The sequence below is a fragment of the Pholcus phalangioides genome, unplaced genomic scaffold, assembly GCF_987345545.1.
Source record: "Pholcus phalangioides strain wild (caught in Gottingen) unplaced genomic scaffold, Ppha-v1.0 ptg000042l_1, whole genome shotgun sequence".
Lineage (NCBI taxonomy): Eukaryota > Metazoa > Arthropoda > Arachnida > Araneae > Pholcidae > Pholcus > Pholcus phalangioides.
Window position 1 is genome coordinate 29,533,286 of NW_028301628.1, and position 18,906 is coordinate 29,552,191.

Below are 18,906 nucleotides of genomic sequence, written 5' to 3' on the forward strand. Positions count from 1 at the left end.
CATTTGCACTACGACGTTTTGACTCGGCTTCTTGAAAGTCATATAAACGAGGGTCCACTGTATTATATTATATAAAGTAGACTTGTGTATACAATGTCTGAAGATATTCTTCAAACGTCCCTAAGGGGGGATAACATCGAGATTTATGGTCAGTGGATTCCCATGTGATAGCTAGTATGCGCTTTTGTATCAGCCAATGACCGCTAATGTTGAACTTCCCTGAGAAATAATAAAAAGGACATTCCCTGCTGGTTTTTAAGCACCATTCTTTTTATTTAATGTATGTGGAAATAGCATTAAAGAATTATTTGACAACTCTTTCTCTAGCATCTGTTTGACCGCTATACGTAGGTGTTGGTTAGAGACACGTTCACAAGGGTTGGGAATTTTTCTTTCATACCTGGAAATAGAATTTTCTATTGCCCTCGACACCAGTCGAGGAAGTAGCAAAATAGATTTAAAGAAAAAAGAGTAATAAATTATATATATATGGTGTAGTTTAAAGCGGTGTGGTACCTATAATATGTGTGGTATATATGCGCGAGTTCCCACTCTTTGAATAACAATATATAGCAGTAGTATAATACCAATAAAGGCTTGGAGAAAACCTGTTCGACTTCCTTTGTTTACGCAGCTGAATCAACGTTAAATAATAGCTTTTTTCAAGAAAAAAACCCTTTCGTATAAAATACACATAAGAATAATTCATCTTGAGAAAAGCTCATTTATAAACAGTATAAATGCGTAATTTAAAAATGGGAATTCGAATATTATAATCAAATTTTAATTTAAAAAGTATTATTAAAAATTTAAATTATCAAAAAATATTTATTTTAATAATCCAAAGCCCTTAATAGAAATACAATTCTGGAAATACAGATTGTGATCTCAATTTTCGGTTCGTTTTTAATGGAGTCTATCCATTAAAACAGCATTATAAAAATAAAATTTTAAGTATTTGAAGAGCTGTTATGATCTATAATTGCAGGAAAAAAAATTTTCCTGTGTCAAAAAAAAACTGTGTCATTGACACTCTTTTGTATTTTGGACAGTAAGGGATAACTGGTCCAAAATTAAAGGCATATTTACATAAAATAGGCTAGCGTTTGGTTCTCTCTCGTATAAACGAATTTTTCGGCATCCGCTGATGATATGTCAGAAAATTCTTACAAGAATTTTTGGGAATTCTCTCATAAAATCATTGTTTCAGAAAATCCTAACAAAAATTCTGTGTGAATGAAAATGAATAAATTTGATTTGATTTAAAAAAAAAAAAATTTTGAGATTTTTTTTGTCTCTTCGCGTTCCCATAAATCCATTCTTCAGCTTTTCTGAGGCTCAGTCCGTCCTGGCCGTAAGGTTTCGGAAACCATAACTACAGAGGGACATAGACTTGGTTGGATGGTGGCTGCAGAGAAGAGATATACGCATGCTCTATTTGTGGGCACACAAGGCTTAAGCTATGAAAAAAGACCTGATCTCTTGAATATGTTCACATTGGAAAAACGCATGTTGCGGGGGGTGGGGAAGGTATGAGATTGAAGTGTTTACAGTTTTCAACGGGATGGAAAGGATGAACTCTTGAGTTATTAATACACCGTCAATCAAGTGCTTCGACAAGGGGACACCAGTATCCGTTAGTAAGGGGCAACTACAGGTTGTTGTATCGAGTTTTTCTCTAATAGGTTTGTTAATAAATGGAATAGCTCAACTCCGGTGGTCGTGAATTCGATCACAATTGACACGTTTGAAAAGAAGTGCGATAAACACAATGTGATAAATCGAGAAGCTATCTTAGATAAAACATCCATAATGTTTTTTTTTATAGGCAATATATTATATAGTATTAACTATTCGTTTTTCTTTCGTGATACATATATATACTTTTATATTGAGTAAACGTCCTTCCGAAAGTTGTTTCAAAAAATTAGAACATCTGACTAAAAATGGATTGCTACATAAATATTTTCATTCAAATTTACATCAACTTGATCGAATAAATTTTGTTTTGTCTTTCCTGGTTATGTATGCGAATCAAGAATAGTTCAATCTTCTTAATACAGGTAGAAAAACGGGACATTATAAACGCAAAATTACATGTGTATTTTGTAGGACAGTATGAGGAAACACGTGAGGAAATCATACGAAAACATTACATTGAGGCCACCTTTGGCTTTGACTATGGATTTTGGACGTCAAGACATTGAATTGATGTCTCCAGCACAGATCTGGATTGAACCTCAACCATGAGTCATCGTTACTATTTTAGAGCAGATCGTAGCCGGTTCGCAATTGATTAGCTTTCTTATTTTTAGCACGACTCCACAATATCCTGGTAGAATCAGAAGTAGGTGCAATCATCAGATATCACGCACAACAATGTTTGATGGACATTGCGGAATTCTTGATCTAATCTTCGTTTTTTCATCTCCAAATGAATCCTTCAGCTGCTGGAACCAAAAAAATAGAGACCAACGAATCAGAAGACTTCTCTGGATGGAGGTGTAGATAGATTAATTAGGCCCTCTATCCTTTGATTACAGAAGTTGAAGACTCGCATGGAGATGGAAATTTCATTTGCCATCAAGATTTTGCCTATGTAAATTGCTGCAGCATCGATATAGCTTTTTATACATGGTGAAGAGTTCTCGTAATTCCTAGATTTTAAGAATTCTCGTAATTCCACGATTTTAAGAATTCTCGTAATTCCACGATTTTAAGAATTCTCGTAATTCCACGATTTTAAAAATTCTCGTAATTCCACGATTTTAAGAATTCTCGTAATTCCTAGATTTTAAGAATTCTCGTAATTCCTAGATTTTAAGAATTCCCGTAATTCCTAGATTTTAAGAATTCTCGTAATTCCTAGGTTTTAAGAATTCTCGTAATTTCCAGATTTCAAAATTTCTCACAACTCTTTGCTTTGAAAAATTCTCGTAATTTCTAGATTTTAAAAATTCTCGTAATTCCTGGATTTTAAGAATTCTCGTAATTCCTAGATTTTAAGAATTCTCGTAATTTCCAGATTTCAAAATTTCTCACAACTCTTTGCTTTGAAAAATTCTCGTAATTTCTAGATTTTAAAAATTCTCGTAATTTCTAGATTTTAAAAATTCTCGTAATTTCTAGATTTTAAAAATTCTCTTGAATCTTTACTTCGAAAAATTCTATAATAATTTCTCTCTTTTTTTTTTAAATATCTAAATGTTAAAAACTCTCACGTGAGTCTTTTTACTTCAAAAAATTCTTGCAAAAAAAGTCAGATTTCAAAAAATTCCAATGAATCCTCAACACCAAATAATCATTACATATTCATAACAACAAAGAAACTAATCTATATTTGCGATGATCTCCGGTAGAATTCCACGGCTGTCATCGACATCGAAAGCTTTCCCAGTGACGTAAAAGCACTATTTACCACTCGCAAAATTCTTCGAAGTAACCAGATATGGTAACTAAACATGTAATATTCATTTCATTGTGGACTGAGACTCTTTCAAAAGGAAAGTAAATTCATGCTCGAGCTGAATCGTGATGATTCATAAGAACCCTAATCGCGTACACACGAAATAGCATGCTCGCATAAAACAAAAAGGTCACAAGGCTATAATAACTTATAATATACATATTCTAAGCTCGACTTCTCTATATTATAACGACGACAGAACGAAAAAAAAAATAGTTAAATACGCCATTTTGCACCTGCTTTTTGCGTGTATATCGCGACCGTGAACCCCAAACACTTTTTTTTAAACATTTTTCTTGGTATCGTTACAATAATATTACGGAATGGTTTCAGCCTTTAACTTTGTCTCGAATGACGACGTTATGGTTTCGTATCTTTGTTATCGATTGATTAACCACCGGGTGGTTGGCAGAAAGGCTATTGTTCTTTTCTGTTTCTCGCAATGATATTTCTCATGTTTTTTTATTGGTCACGTGACTAATACGTTCTGAAAATTTCCATTTTCACCCTTTAAGCGGCATATCATTGATCACTAAAGCCCTTATAGAGTGCCATATCTTTTTTTATCAAGTCGGCTTTCTTCCGATTTGCAACAGATGGGAAGTTAGGGGTACAGGGTTTTCTATTGAGAAATCGACTCTACAAAATATCTGGGTTTGTCAATGCTTAAATAAGAAGCCTTTAAGAAGGCGAGATATCTCGTCAATGGCACTTAAAGAGTTAAGTCAATCGAGATTTCATTTGTTGCTGTAACTGATACAGTTCTGATCACAGGTTAATTTTTCAGGGGCATAACTTCACCGATCGTCCGCAAAAACTACTACTTTGTGTTCTCCAGAAGAAGTAAATTAAGTCGAAATTTTATTGAAACATAAAGGTCCGTTTACACGAGTCAAGTTGTTTATTAGTCAAGTGATTAAATTGTTAAGTAGACTCTCGACTATCCGGGGTGGTTAGAAATTAATACATAATAATTCTTCGTGATTCCGAGCTGCATAAAAAATGGGGTGTGGCTATTCAAAATCGAGTATTATAATCTCCCACACTGTGCTAATCACACCTCAAAACTGTTTTTTTCCCGTGGGTTAGGCTGCGCACCCAGTGAGGTGATCAACAGGTATGAGAGTGTATAATAGGGATTAGTGGAGAAAACAGCTGTATTGTTTTGTTATACATTGCATATACAGGAAGAGCGAGACTAAGGAGAGAGAGAGGCAACTCTTTTCACCAAATGCGCGACTGGAACAAACAAGTTTGTTGTTGCCTCGGTCTGCTGATTTTAGCTTTCCTTCTCATCTTGACTACGTGCGGATATCTGTTCTTCCATCCTTTTGCGATTTTTTCTTCCTATTCCCAAATCTGGTACCTCGTATATTTTCGTCCCACTATGTGCGTGGCCTTGGAGCGTAAGTGCAACGACAGGGTGGAAGAGGGCTAAAAGGGAGAAGCTTTCAGTCATCTACATCAAGGACTTGGAAACTAAAAACTGCGAGTTTTGACTCTCTCATCTTAGGCCTACCTTTTGACATTTTTATCATCATTTATCAATGAAGAGTGGCAAAAAGTTAACTTTTGCGAGAACTTGTGCTTTACGTTAATGTTTTGTTTATTTTGAACGTACGGTATGTGCTCATATTGTACAGTGTACATTTTATGGGTCCTGCAATCAAGATAGACACAAAAGAATTTATTTTTAAACCTAAAATGTGTTTTATTCTCGGATCAATAATTCTGTCGTAAATTTTTAAAACTTATAGCTAGTTCAGTACATAACTTACATTAATTTAATACTCGCCTGCACTTAGAGGTCAGAAAATATGAATAGGAGCGGGTTTTGGTATAAAAAAAGAGTGTTTTTGACTTTATGGGTGGAGGTAGGAAGTAAGCATTTACAGAACTCCGGCCTATCCGTCCCGCCCTTCCGCCACATTACGCTGGATAGTCCAGAGTCTACAGTGATCACTCATTGGATAATACCAGGTCTCACCTACTGGCGCATGAGCATACAGCCTACTTAACCACAAAAATAAACCGGATTCTATCTTATGTGTCTACTTGAGAACTAAATCACTTGATAACTTGACAACTGGACTGAATACGAATACGACCCTTAACGTCTGCATCAATTGTAAAGTACTTTATGCGTTGTAAACGGGCCTTAACAGATAGTGGTGTCTAATAACACATAAATTTTTCCAAAAAAGAGATTAACATATTCCTATAATACGCATAAATTCAGAAATTAATGTTTTAATTCAACAGCAGAGAGCGCTAACAAAAACATTTTTCTTTGTACTCGTGTGAATACATTTCGTTCGCTTTTGCAATTTCTCCATCAAATTGCGCGTAAATTTTACATATGATTTCTAGTTACTTATATATATATATATATATAAAATATGTTTGAAATGTTTTAAATCTCCCCCACTTACGATGACGAAAATCAGACTGGGGCAATATTGCGAGAACACGTTAAAAATTCCAACCTTTCCATTTTGAGGGCAATCGATCGAGTTGCATTAGAATCATCCGTCACATCTCAAATACGGGTTTTAAGCTGGCGAATTCTGCACAGTACTGCTGATGTGGATCCGGCCTAAGATGAACAATTTTTGCAATGAAACCCAGGGCCACAATCCATTTTTCAGAGAATGCGTGAATTACATCACTTTAAAAGTCACCAAAATATGGGAGTCCTACTCACGTAATATAATAAGGAGCGACAGGAAAATTCCTTCCTTCCAGTTTCTGACAATTATTGAGGGGAAAACATTGTGTCGTCGTCCCCACACTTTTTTCCCTAGTAGGACATTTTTATCCTCTTACTCCCAGGAGCCTTTTTTGGCGCCAATGGTTCAAATTCCCATGTTAGCATGCACTAAACACCGGTTACCCACCATCCATACTTGATATGTTCAAGTACGAGCTGTTTCAAAGAATTGAACACGAAAATAAAGCGAAAACATACCTGATGCCAACTTGACAACGTAGTCAGGATTCTCGACAATATAATCCAGTTCGATCCTATTGTCCATGATGACCATGTTATCCACGGACTCGATGTAAAGCCGTCCATCACTACCACCACCACCACCGTTCTCCTTATCCTTGAGACGTTGCAGTGAGTCCAAGAGGAGAGCGACTCCTTCCAGACTCACGAACTCCTTGGCTCCCCATTCGGTGTTGTCGAGGTTCTTGCGCAGCTCCCCGCACAACGGCTTGTGCATGTCCAACATCTAGGAGGCCGTTATTTCCGGACAAACCAACCGAATGGCGTATATACACGCAAAAGAATCTAGAATCGACGGTTCTCAACACTGAAGACCACGAATCTTTGCGATTCATCAGAGGATCGAGTCTGGAATAAGAGAAGAAAAAAAAACACCATTCACCACATGTAACCACTTAAGAAACCGACAAAGAGTATAAAAGATATTTAGTCCGTTATTTTCTTTCTTACTTTCAAAGGATTATTTCAAGATTATAACGTTGTATAGAATAAAAAAAAGAAAAAAGACGTTATATCGAGAGGCGATTTTCAGGGAGGTTTGACATGTTGTAACCAATGCATCAAGTTTAAATCCTTCCCATCCATGAAACCACTTATCTTATGCACCATAGATATATGTGTTCATTATTATGGGTACAGTGTTATGCCTTCTTTCTCATGGGGCTAGCAAAAGATTCGTCTGCGACCCCGTTCGTGACCCTCGTTTGAAAGCAAGCCACTAAAGTTTATTTAATCTTTGAATATATGTGTTACGGTAACTGTGATAAATCCGGTTATTATACATAACAACCTGTTATTATGCATAATCGCCGAACATTTTGATAAATTTCCCTCAAATTTATCCCTTTTACCGGTGATTATGCATAGCACCTAAGGTCGGTGGTGAATTTGATAAATATCCCTAAATTAATTACTTTTGTCGGCGATAGTCAATAATTACTTTTAATAGTATAAAATTATTACTTTTAATAGTATAAAATTATTACTTTTAATAGTATAAAATTATTACTTTTAATAGTATAAAATTATTACTTTTAATAGTATAAAATTATTACTTTTAATAGTATAAAATTATTACTTTTAATAGTATAAAATTATTACTTTTAATAGTATAAAATTATTACTTTTATGGTAAATAATTATTTTTACCGGCATAGTACCCACGTAAGCGTCGTTGGTAAATGTGATAAATATCCCTAAATTAATTGCTCTTTCCTATTATTATGCATAATACCCAATCATCGCGTCATTGGTAAGCATGACAAATCGTACTATGCATTATACATGATAATTCATACAATTTTGAAAAAAAAAATTCATCAATTAAAGTAGAGCGTTATGCATAATCACAGATAAACAAATAAATTTCAAGTACAGTGAAAGCTGGCTACAACAATACTCGATATAACGATAAATCCCTGTTTAACGATATTTTTTTTTAGTCTTGTTTAGAAATGTCTATAGTATAATGTTAAAAGAAGCTATCTTTATATAACAATGCCTCTTGATATAACGATGATCCCTCTACAGCGATTATTTTTTTATTTTTTGTTGTTTCACAGAGTATAAGTATATCGAGGTTCCACTGCATTTATCAAGTTTACCAACGATACTTGGTTATTTTGCATAAAACCGATAAAATTTATAATTTTTTAGTATTTACCAAATTTACCCACGACGTTTGGGTGTTATGCGTGATCTCCGGTATAAAAATGACAAATTTATCAAACTTACCAAGACGATTGGTAAGTATGCATAATAGCCGGTAATTGTTTATAATAACCGATTTATCTCATTTACCGTAACATACGTATGAAACGATGGATAGATTCATCAAGATGTTTTAGACATTGAAGGCCGACGGCTCTCGCTCATTTATTGTCATAAATCTTTGTGTCAGATCTTACGTGGAAGCCCATATTCAACTGAAGTCCCGCATGGCCCCCCGACTCCAGCCCAGCATCCCGTGAAGATTCTCATCACTTTTTTTTTTCACACAATAAATTCATAATAGAGGGGCCCCGTGAAGAATCTGACCACCAAAAGATCTCAACCACATCTGCGGGATGTAGGGGAATTATGGGATTCCATGCCCCGGCCGGTTGAACTCATGAGGTTGGAGCCCTGCCAGACTATTGGGAGGCATATTCACGAGTCAAGGGCTCTGATTATAACATAACTACAGCAGAAAAGCTCCTGCAAGCGAACTCTGGGACATGCTTTAACTGAAATAATCATGATGCTAATCATTTAATTGCAAGGCGTTCGTCTCAGTTGCCGGTGAATATTTCCTGAGTACAAAATCAAGTATCTATCCTTAATGGTTAAGTGAGCACCATGACAACCCCCCCTTCCTCAAAGGGTAGGGCTTGCCGGGCTCTAGCATGAGGGTCTGGGACAAATCGCACTATTCTTGTTTGTTTACACTATAAATTTAATAGAAGGCCCCCCCCCACCTATTAACTCAGTCAGGGGAGGGGGGTCTGGTTCCACGATGGGAGAGAGGGGGGCATGATGAGCACCGAGTGCTCACGGATGAAAGAAAAAAATTATTTCAACATGAAATGCGCTCTGTAATTTTTTTTTTCTGGAATAGGGAGCACATTATCTTTTATGTCATATGGACAGACCTGTTTCTCTGCGCATAGAATCAATTTCTGTGCGGAATGAAAAAATAACATGTACTACCTTATACAATTTGAGGATTTTTTTCTGTGCAAAAAAACTCTATGTATACGGAAGCATTCTCATACTCTAAATGCCCAAATTTGGTAAACTTATTCACCAAATGAAAAAAAATGGCGCTTTTTTAGCTACTTTTGTTCATAACCAGCAAACGGGTTATAATAAAATTTTATCATATGCCTTCTAGAAAATATTTAAAATAACTATGTAGTACAGGTATTTGTATTACGTGTAAAAAACACATCAGTGAACTAGAACTACTGTCACCTATCTGATTAAAAACTGTTATAATTCATCGATGGAAATGGGTGACCAGTTGTCAATTAATGCGCTGCATTAGAAAAAAAACAGTGTGGTATTAGTAAATATTTTTTTTAAGCAATAATATAAATTAAATTAGTAAATTTTTTACAAAACTTTAACAGTTGATATTTATTTGATGTAAAATAATACAAGTAAAAATCGTATAACATTTGGTTGTATAAAATCCCATTGAAAATCACGAAACGCCGGAATTACAGATTTGAGGCGATGGTATAGGTGGTCCGCAGGCAGAATTGACAATTTAATTCTAATTGAATAAGAATTTATTTAACTTCTGTAATTAATTATTAATAATACAGTTAATCCCCTTTTTACGGACACCAACGAGACAAAAAAGTTCGCCCGTGAAAGAGAGGTGACCGTCAATCAGGGATTGGAAATGCAGTACGTGCTTTTATTATTCAAGGGGGTTATTATTATTTTGCCGTAAAAGAGGGAGTGAACATTAGGAGGGGTTTTATTGTATTTATATGGCTTCAGATAAAAATCGTACATGTAATACTTAGGTTTTGAAAGAGTATCATTTGTATACCTTCAAAAAACCTTCGATGATCATGAAGGTTTTCCTCCATACATCATCGGGGGAAAATATAGGAAATTCCGATTCTAAATACGGGATATCACTAAATTTCGTCTCAAAAAATTCAATTTATTGCCTTAAATGCAATTTGCTAATTGTTGTTAAAATTGCTGAAGGGGGAAATGGTCGCTATAAAAAATGTATTTCACGAAAGAATGTCCACATGATATGATGACCATATTTCATTGAGAAAAATACGGAAACTGAGACCTTAAATAATAAACCATAAAATACGGGACATTGTTAATTTCATCAAAACATTGCCAGAAAATAAGCACAATCGCAATTAAAATAGCTGAAAAATTGCGGAAAAAAGTCGACCCTGACAAATGTGTGAATAACTTTAATTTTCGCCCTAATTATCATAATATAATTTATATCATGAAAACGCTGTGTATTCACGGCTTGAGTCAATTGTACAAATTCATACACGCATCATTGAGAGAATGGGACAAATTTATAAAAAAAAAGCCTGAGCAACGAAAATTACAGGAGTGTCCCGTAATACAGGACGCAAGTGGTCTGCCAAATTTTTTCAGACATTTCTCTGATACTTGTTCTCAGAAAGGTTGAGAAACAACCCTTTATGGAAGGGGTGTCAAACTCAATCGGACCATGTGCCATTTTGCTTCAAAATTATCTCTCAAGTGAGCCACCAATTATGAAAATTTTATTATTAAAAAATCGTATTAATTAATAAAAAAAAATTATTAATTAGTAATTAACAATTATTAATTAGTAATTAACAATTATTAATTAGTAATTAACAATTATTAATTAGTAATTAACAATTATTAATTAGTAATTAACAATTATTAATTAGTAATTAACAATTATTAATTAGTAATTATTAATATTAATTAAAACTAATTGTAACACTTAAAAAACTGTTCAATTTTAATAGAAGGGAAGTGAAAGGAGAATCTATATAAAATTGATTTTTTTCTGTGTGTGTGTGTGTTTTCTATACATATGTACAATTTTCGATCGATCGTCGTCAAATTTTGCATATAAACGAAACGGAACCCGACTTGAATGATAGGTTATTTTAAAAGTTCTTCAAAGCTGGGCAAATGCCCCAAACGGGCAAAAAAACAATCGGGCAACAGCAGTTTCTGAGCCTCAACAATCACTTTCGCAATGTTTACTTTGGTTACCGTGGCTCCCTGAATGTCTGAAAATACGTTTCAGACATTCACATGTCGTTACAATGGTTCGTCCCTTCTTTAATGCTGCCCGTATTATGTATAATAGTTCATTCCTTTGTAATGGTTTGTCACTTTTTCAATCCTCCCACGAATTGAAGAAAACCCAGGCAGCGCCGGGTATTATAGCTAGTTATAAATAAAAACCATAAAATTAATTCTACTTACCGAGCAAAATTTTTATTGATCAACCTGCTGACGTATAGAAAAGTATAATTAATTGAAAATATTCTCCTCTGAGTGGCTTTTTAGCGAATCCAGTTTACACATTAAAACTTGTCAATACATCATGTGTGTGTGTATAGATGTTAACATCTTATCTTTCCCTTAAAGTTTGTTATTTAAATCATTCAAATGTTCTGTAATGTAGATTAAGAATGCTAGTTATCGTACCCGTGTCTTACCATAAAAACAGTTTTACCTCGTTTAAAATTAAAAATAAAAATAATTTTTAGAATTTTATGACACGACAACAAACGAATTTCTATGTAATGAAGCAACACATTGAATTTGTTTTCCAAGTTTACAACAAATCGCGGGAATAAGCGCTGCTTGAGGGGCCCCTGGATCAGCTAAAGTTCAAAGTGTTCGTCACAGACTTGAGAACGCTGCTTATTTGTAACTTTTTGCAGTTACAAGGACCTGCTGAGAAATGACGAAATGTTCAGATTGTAGTTTGAGAAAGTCTAAATACAAAGTCTAAATTCATACAGAAAGTCTAATACAAATCTAATACATAAATAATCTACAAACACTAAATACAAAATCTTCAATTTTGCTTGGAGTTTTGAAGCAGAATTTATATTTTTGCCAGGCATTGCAGACATACGACCTTTTCTCACGGCTACGAATTTGTTCAAAAGAAATTAATATTTATCTCAAGTGCATAGATTCATTCATACTTTTTTTCCACAATGGCAGAAGTATCTCCCTTTGTTGCAGTTTCATAAAAATAGAAAAACAGTTCTAAACATTCTTCAGTGATGTTCACATCTCAAAGCAACAGAGTTATTCGAGCCACGTCTTGAATACTCGAAATTTCGTTGAGACCTATTGAAAAACCACTGTACATTTTAGAGGATATTACTTCCTACTGGTCACTCAAATTATTAGCTATTGCTGTTATTATTTGTACCACAATATGTGTCTCGGTATAAAAAAATATCATGAAATGCTTGCATATATTTAAGATATTTTCTGCAGCATTTCATTAAAAAGGAACTGAACTTGGAATTTTTTTGCAAATATGTAGCCGATTCGTTCTGTTTCTATAATCGTCGAGGATCGCCAACAGTTCCTTCCAGGACAGCATGTTGCCCGCGAGTTTGACACCCCTGCTCTATGAAAATCAGTCCGCACCACCACCACCAACTATTGACGTTATAGCCGAGGTGTTGTTACAACTGAGTTTGACTGTGCACCAGTGTTAAGAAAGAGAAATAAAAAAACATTTCTCTCACAGGGGTGTACTTGTGAGAAAATAACAGCTGACACATACGTCAACAGCTGATCATACACACACACACACAAATACGAGGAGGATAATCATCTGCAGCTGCGGTTAAAAAACTAAAAAAATAACAGCAACACCAGGTTTTTATCGTATTAATCCCAAAAAGAAAATCCCAACATGGTGGCCTTCACTTAATATGCAAAAAAAAAGATTTGTGACGGATGCATCACAATGACATTTAAAACACAAAAAAATTCACAAAAAAAAGCAGGAAGTTAACGGAAAATCTCATTCCATATTCATCCAAAACAAAACGGACTTCACGCCATCTATTTTTCTGGAAAATGATCCAAAAGGATTAAACGAGACCAAAAAATAAATAAAAATTCTAGATATATGGATAGCAATTTCCGGCTCTTTTGGAATATATCACACAAACACGGAACAAAATCGTTGTGACAGGATGATGGCGGTTATACACATGATACATGCTAATACTACCGGCTATGCCAGCCTGTGAATAAAGAAGAGGCCTATTTTCGCGTTGTCGTCGTTTTGAAGGAATAATCTTCCATGAAGGCAATATAAAACTTTTACAAAATATGGCCTGTCATCGCTAGTGTCTGGTATTTCCTACTTTTCTCTTTAGTTCTCTGAAGTATAGGTTTCCAACTGGTGTTCCGTGGAACCCTGGGGTTCCGTGACAGTATTCTTGGGGGGTTCCTCATGATCAAACACCATTGAACCCTTAAAATTCCCAGAACCCGGATTGGAGGAGGATAATATATTCACCTCATATGGAGCGGCTATTTTATGTTAGCGCATGCATTCATATCAACGAAAATGTTTGTTAGCCGAATCCGTATTCGTTAGCCGAGGCAGAAAAATCACGAAAAAATCTTCGTTACCGAGTAATAAATCGCAATTCATATGCAGGACCGTCTTAAGAGGATCATGGGCCCCCTTGCCAAGTGGTTTTTCCGAGGCCCTAGTGGCAAATTATGGAAAATTTCAACCAGATCTCACTTTTGTGAGGTCCCCGGGCCGTGCCCGGGTAAGCCGATGCGTTAAAACGGCACTGTTCATATGTCATAACTCATAATTAAGCATTTTTTGCCAATGGACTATAAAACATTATTTTTTGCCAATGCAGTCCAAAAAAAACCCCATTTCTGGCCAACGTGGTTCGAAGCAGTTCCCACCAATGCAGCCCAAAACAGTTTCTATATGCCAATAAAACAGTTCTTCTGCCTATATGGACCAAAAAAAAAACCAGTTGAACACCCCTGACCTAAAGACAGAGAAAATACGTGAGCAAAAAACAACTATTGAGACACAGAAGAAATAAGAGATGAGGAAGAGGAAAAACAACAGCCGCCAAGAAGGTGATGAGAAACAGATCGAGGTTCTTGAGAAGGCAAAAAAAAGGGCTATGCCATACACAACGTCGGATATATCCTCGCATAACCTCTGAAACATATCCTCCTCCCCACCAAACTGTCAAACATAGTGCTGCCATTCACAGAACAAATCAAAAGGGAGAAAGAGAGAAAGCCGTTTACTCCTTAAATTCCGTTGAGTCATTCATTCATTCATTCTTGGCGAAATAAACCTATGAAAACAACCTATTCAAGTGGTGAGATATGACCATCTTTGCTGAGTATCATCCGCATAAATGGAGAAAAGAGAAAGTTTCTCATACTGGGAGGATTTTTATAACTGAGAAAAGTCAACACTCTACATAAAAGAAAGACTTGCGAGAGTTTTGTATGTCTTATTTCTTTTCTTATGTATCGTCATCCTTCATACTAATACCATTCAAGGATCTTCTTCCACCCTCGCCACAAAAAAACTCCACGTTCTCTATCTTACTTAGATATGATGTACAAGTTGAGAACCAGGGCCGCCCTTACCAGACGTGGGGCCCCGGCGCGAAAGCAATATCGAGGCTCCTTAGCCCCCGATTTTATATATTTTGTGGGGAGGGTAATCGGGCACATAGTGATTCTAGTATTGTCACAAAATATTCATGAATGCTAAAAAGATGTATATATTCACCAATGAAAATCCACAACTAATGACAAGAAATCCTAGAATTGATGAAAATCCAGAATTAAAGGGAGAGAAAATCCGAGTTGAAGAAAATCCAGAATTAATGAGGGGAAAAAAAAGAAAAAACCATCCCAGAAAATTGATGAGAGAAAAAATCCCAGAATTAATGAGAAAAAAATCCCAGAATTAATGAGAGAAAAATCCCAGAATTGATGAGAGAAAAAATCCCAGAATTGATGAGAACCAAGAATTAATGAGAGAGAAATAATTCTATAGAATTTTATGTGTGATTGAAATTCAAAATTAATGACAGACATAATTCCAAAATTGATGAAAATTCCCAAATCAAATCAATTTGAGCTCGGACTCCTTGTTCAACTGCGAAAAAAAGGTATTTGATGTACGTATATTTTTTCAGTTCTATTATCATAAGTGAGGGGGGCCCCCAAACCACGGGGCCCGTTTCGATCGCACCTTTCGCACACCCCTAAGGGCAACTCTGAGTTGAACAATATCCACCAACAAAAAAAAAAAAAATAATAATTTCCGAAGAATTTTCATTTTTTTTACAATTGAATAAGCTACATTTTAATTTGTTTCACATTGAGTTTTTTCGCTGGAATCTTTGGTTCAATCTAAAATCAGAATTTCTCTAAGGCCTCCCTTTATAACAGTGGTCCTCTAAGTGTGCATCGCCAATACTTGTTAGGGGCGTCGCGACATGCTGTCCATATTGTTGTGTTCTGTGTTTTGTTCTGTTCTCTGTGCTTTGATGTGGTTCTTTTATGAATTTAGAATATCTACTGGATTATTCTAGCGATAACTTGGGCAAGGGAGCTGTGTGTCACAAAAGTTTGAGAAGCACTGCTCTATAGTGAGATTGTTGCGCGAAAAGCAAAAAATAATAAGTATGCTCACCGTCTGGAGGGGGGGGGGGCAGTGATCACAACGTAGTTCGAGTCAAATGAGTGCCATTCTAAATTTTTTCATTAACTCTAAAATTAATATCGTTTCATAAATTCTGAAGTTTCAGTAACCCTTTAAGCAGTTTTTAAAATTTTCCCGCACCGCATTATAACTAACACATTGGAAATAAAAGCTCACTTTCACTGCGGAAACTAACCGCTAGCATTTTATAGTCCCACAACAAAGCGCACTGAACGCGATGGCCAGTTGGCGTCAACCGCCGGCTGGATGAAGACAATGGTGGCATCACCATGGTGCCACCATGTAGTCACCATTTCGCAGTGACAGTGAAAGTTACGAACCCGAAATATTTCGGGGTGACCGAAATAAAGCAGATCAAGTTTGACGAAATATCTCGGGATTTCCGCTGTAAGGTTTAATTTTGAAATTATCTTTTTCATTACTTTTCAACTTCAATCAATTCTAATATTATTTCTTTAATGAATTTTAGCATTCCATAATCCTGAAATTTTATCTCTTAATCCTGAAATTCCCGAAATTAATTTTTTTTTTTTCTTTAATCCTGAAATTATTTATTTTATAAATCCTAATAAATTCTGAATTCTAATCAACTTTCGTTCAATACGCTTATATTTTTTAATTTGGAATTTTTTTCCCCAGGATTCCTGTATACCAGTGTTTCCTAAAGTGGGCAATATCGCCCCCTGGTGGGAGATGGAATAATCCGTGGGGGGGGGGGGTGATAGAAGTTACGGATTTAACATGGGATCTTAGGAGTTCACTTGATTTGGGGGGGGGGCGATAAGGGGTAAAAAATTTCTGAAGAAGGGGGCGATGGAATGAAAAGTTTTTTTGGGAAACCATGCTGTATACATAGGCTATATCTCTTTAGATATCCAAGAGTGCATAGGAAAGTCCCTTGCAGCAAATTACTGTATAACCATTAATCATAGGGGCATACTTCCAATTAGAAAAAGACATAACGAGAAGGCTTCATATATGTCATTTATGTTGCAAGGGATTGTATGGTTATTAATATATGTATAAAAAAAAGAACAATTTTTTTCATTTGGCCACCCTTTCTCAAAAATCCTAATTAGAGAAAGTTGTTGTCCTGTCCTGTCTCCCTTGATGCTAACACGAAAAAAAAAATTCCACGTTTCAAAGTGCGATATTCGCAGAGATATTTGAATTCGAACATCGGAACAAAGTTGGGAAAGGACGGCATAAATGAGGGGAATGAAGCGTTGTCCGTTTGTTTGCGCTGTTCTCTCAAAACTTTTCTGCGATATTTGAATTCAAATATCTCAGCGAATAGTGCACTTAGAAACGTGCAATTTTTTTCCCTGTTGGCATCAGGGGGGGGGGGGGGAGACAGGTCAACAAGTTTCTAAATTTTTGAGGAACTGACCAAATAAAAAATTTTTTTTTCAAATATTAATAACTATACAATTCCCTTGCAATATGAATGACGTATCTGAAGTCTTCTCGTTATATGGGTAACTTTTCTCATGGGATTATCTTTCTCTCTCGAAGCTTCTTGGATCAACAATTCACCAGGATTAAGGGAGGCAAAAAGTCCAATAGAAACTTTAAAAATTCATAAAAACCGGAAAAATAGACAGGAAAAAAAACAGCCCATAGGTGTCGCTGACGTACACAAGTCAAAGAAAAGATGCGCAAATAACGAACAGAATGCCTCCAAATCGTTTATTACAGCAGTATGTGTTCCACGTGACCACCACCACAGGGATAACACATTGCGGGGCGAGTCGCAAATCCAGCGACGGCAGAGTGCAGCAGGTCCACATACACGGTTTACAACGGTGACCTGATTGTGGATTAGGAGCGCAAGTTCTTATAACTGTCTCATTTGCATATTTCTACCAAAATCGTTCGTACACCTATCGGCTGTTTTTTGAGTTTTTTCCTGCCTTAAAAAAATTCCCTTAACCTTAGCGATGCTAAACCTGCAAACCGTTTTTCATTTCGGTTATTTTTCCGGTTTTCATTCATTTTTAAAGTTTCAACGGACTTTTTGCCCACCCTGTATATGTATTGACTACTGTTAGCTAACTTACCTCCCGTCTACTTTTTTATTAGAAATTGGTGCCCAAAGGGCGCCCCGAACTCGTCAAGACTGCACTAGGTAGGAGACACCGGATTTGGTTAAATCCCATCTGGTGGACCATTTTTTAGGGGTTTTTTTCAGACAAGACATAATTGATAGCTACAAAGCTATCTAACCACCACCGACTTCTCGGACACAGAGATCACGCACGCCACGTACAAAAAATTTATCGTTCCAGAGTGACTAGATACCCTACCTGAGCTCCCTGGACTAGAACCCTGTCAGTCCCACCCTTGTTGATGCTCGTGATATTAATATTGACAACAGCCGAAAGATTTCAGATCGATTCTAGAATAACTAAGCTGACTATGTTTCCCGCGAAAATTACAAAAAATCACCATTTGTCGCCCCAAAAATGGCGCTACATGTGGGAAAAGTTGCCCCACACACACGCGCACGCGCAATTATTGTTAAAATTACACAGAAAAATGGTCAAAGATTGGGAAAAAGTACATCATACAGTCGGGCTCACTTATGATTGATGGTAGATAGCAGCACTATAACAAGTATTACACAGAAACAAACTTCACGTTAGGTTCAAAGTACATACGCGCACATTTCCCAGCATGGCCCGAGTGGCGTGGTGGTAAAATTCCCCTCTACCACCGGGACGGTTACCGTCAGGTCCCGAATTCGAGCCGGAGGAAGAATATGCAATAAGATATTTTCCCTGACGAGCCTGAGCGCGACCACGGACAGATAGTGTCTTCACATGGCCCCCACATAGAAGGGGGGGGGGCTGACAGGGCTCTAAACCTGGGGCCCGGGATGGTTATCATCATTTTTTTGCTTTTTCACGCTATAGATTAACTACAGAAGGGGCCCGTTAAAAGTCTGACCGAGGGTCCCGCAAAAGATCCCAGCCTAGGGGTCCCGCTACAGGATGTGGGGGCCATGTGTCTTCATTTCCAACCCAAACTCGTCAATGGCAGTAATTTTCGGTATAGCGATAGAGTTGGTGTGTGGCGAAGTAGCATGGCCCAGGACTTCTTCGACCACCTGCTACAATCTTTTCACTGAGACAGAACGGTGGGCCATGATCTGGTTAGGAGGAGGAGGAGGAGGACCCACCT

The 18,906-nt window shown here is 36.4% G+C and overlaps 1 protein-coding gene across 1 annotated transcript in view; it reads right to left on the reverse strand.

Annotated features, from left to right (window-relative positions):
* LOC149064768 (inverted formin-2-like) overlaps positions 1-18,906 on the reverse strand; it is a 106,137-nt gene that overhangs the window by 63,464 nt on the left and 23,767 nt on the right. The window contains exon 2 of the mRNA XM_089255252.1: positions 6,435-6,824. Coding sequence (XP_089111378.1) covers positions 6,435-6,702 — 268 coding nt within the window. The 5' untranslated portion in view covers positions 6,703-6,824. The remainder of the gene's footprint in view (positions 1-6,434; positions 6,825-18,906) is intronic.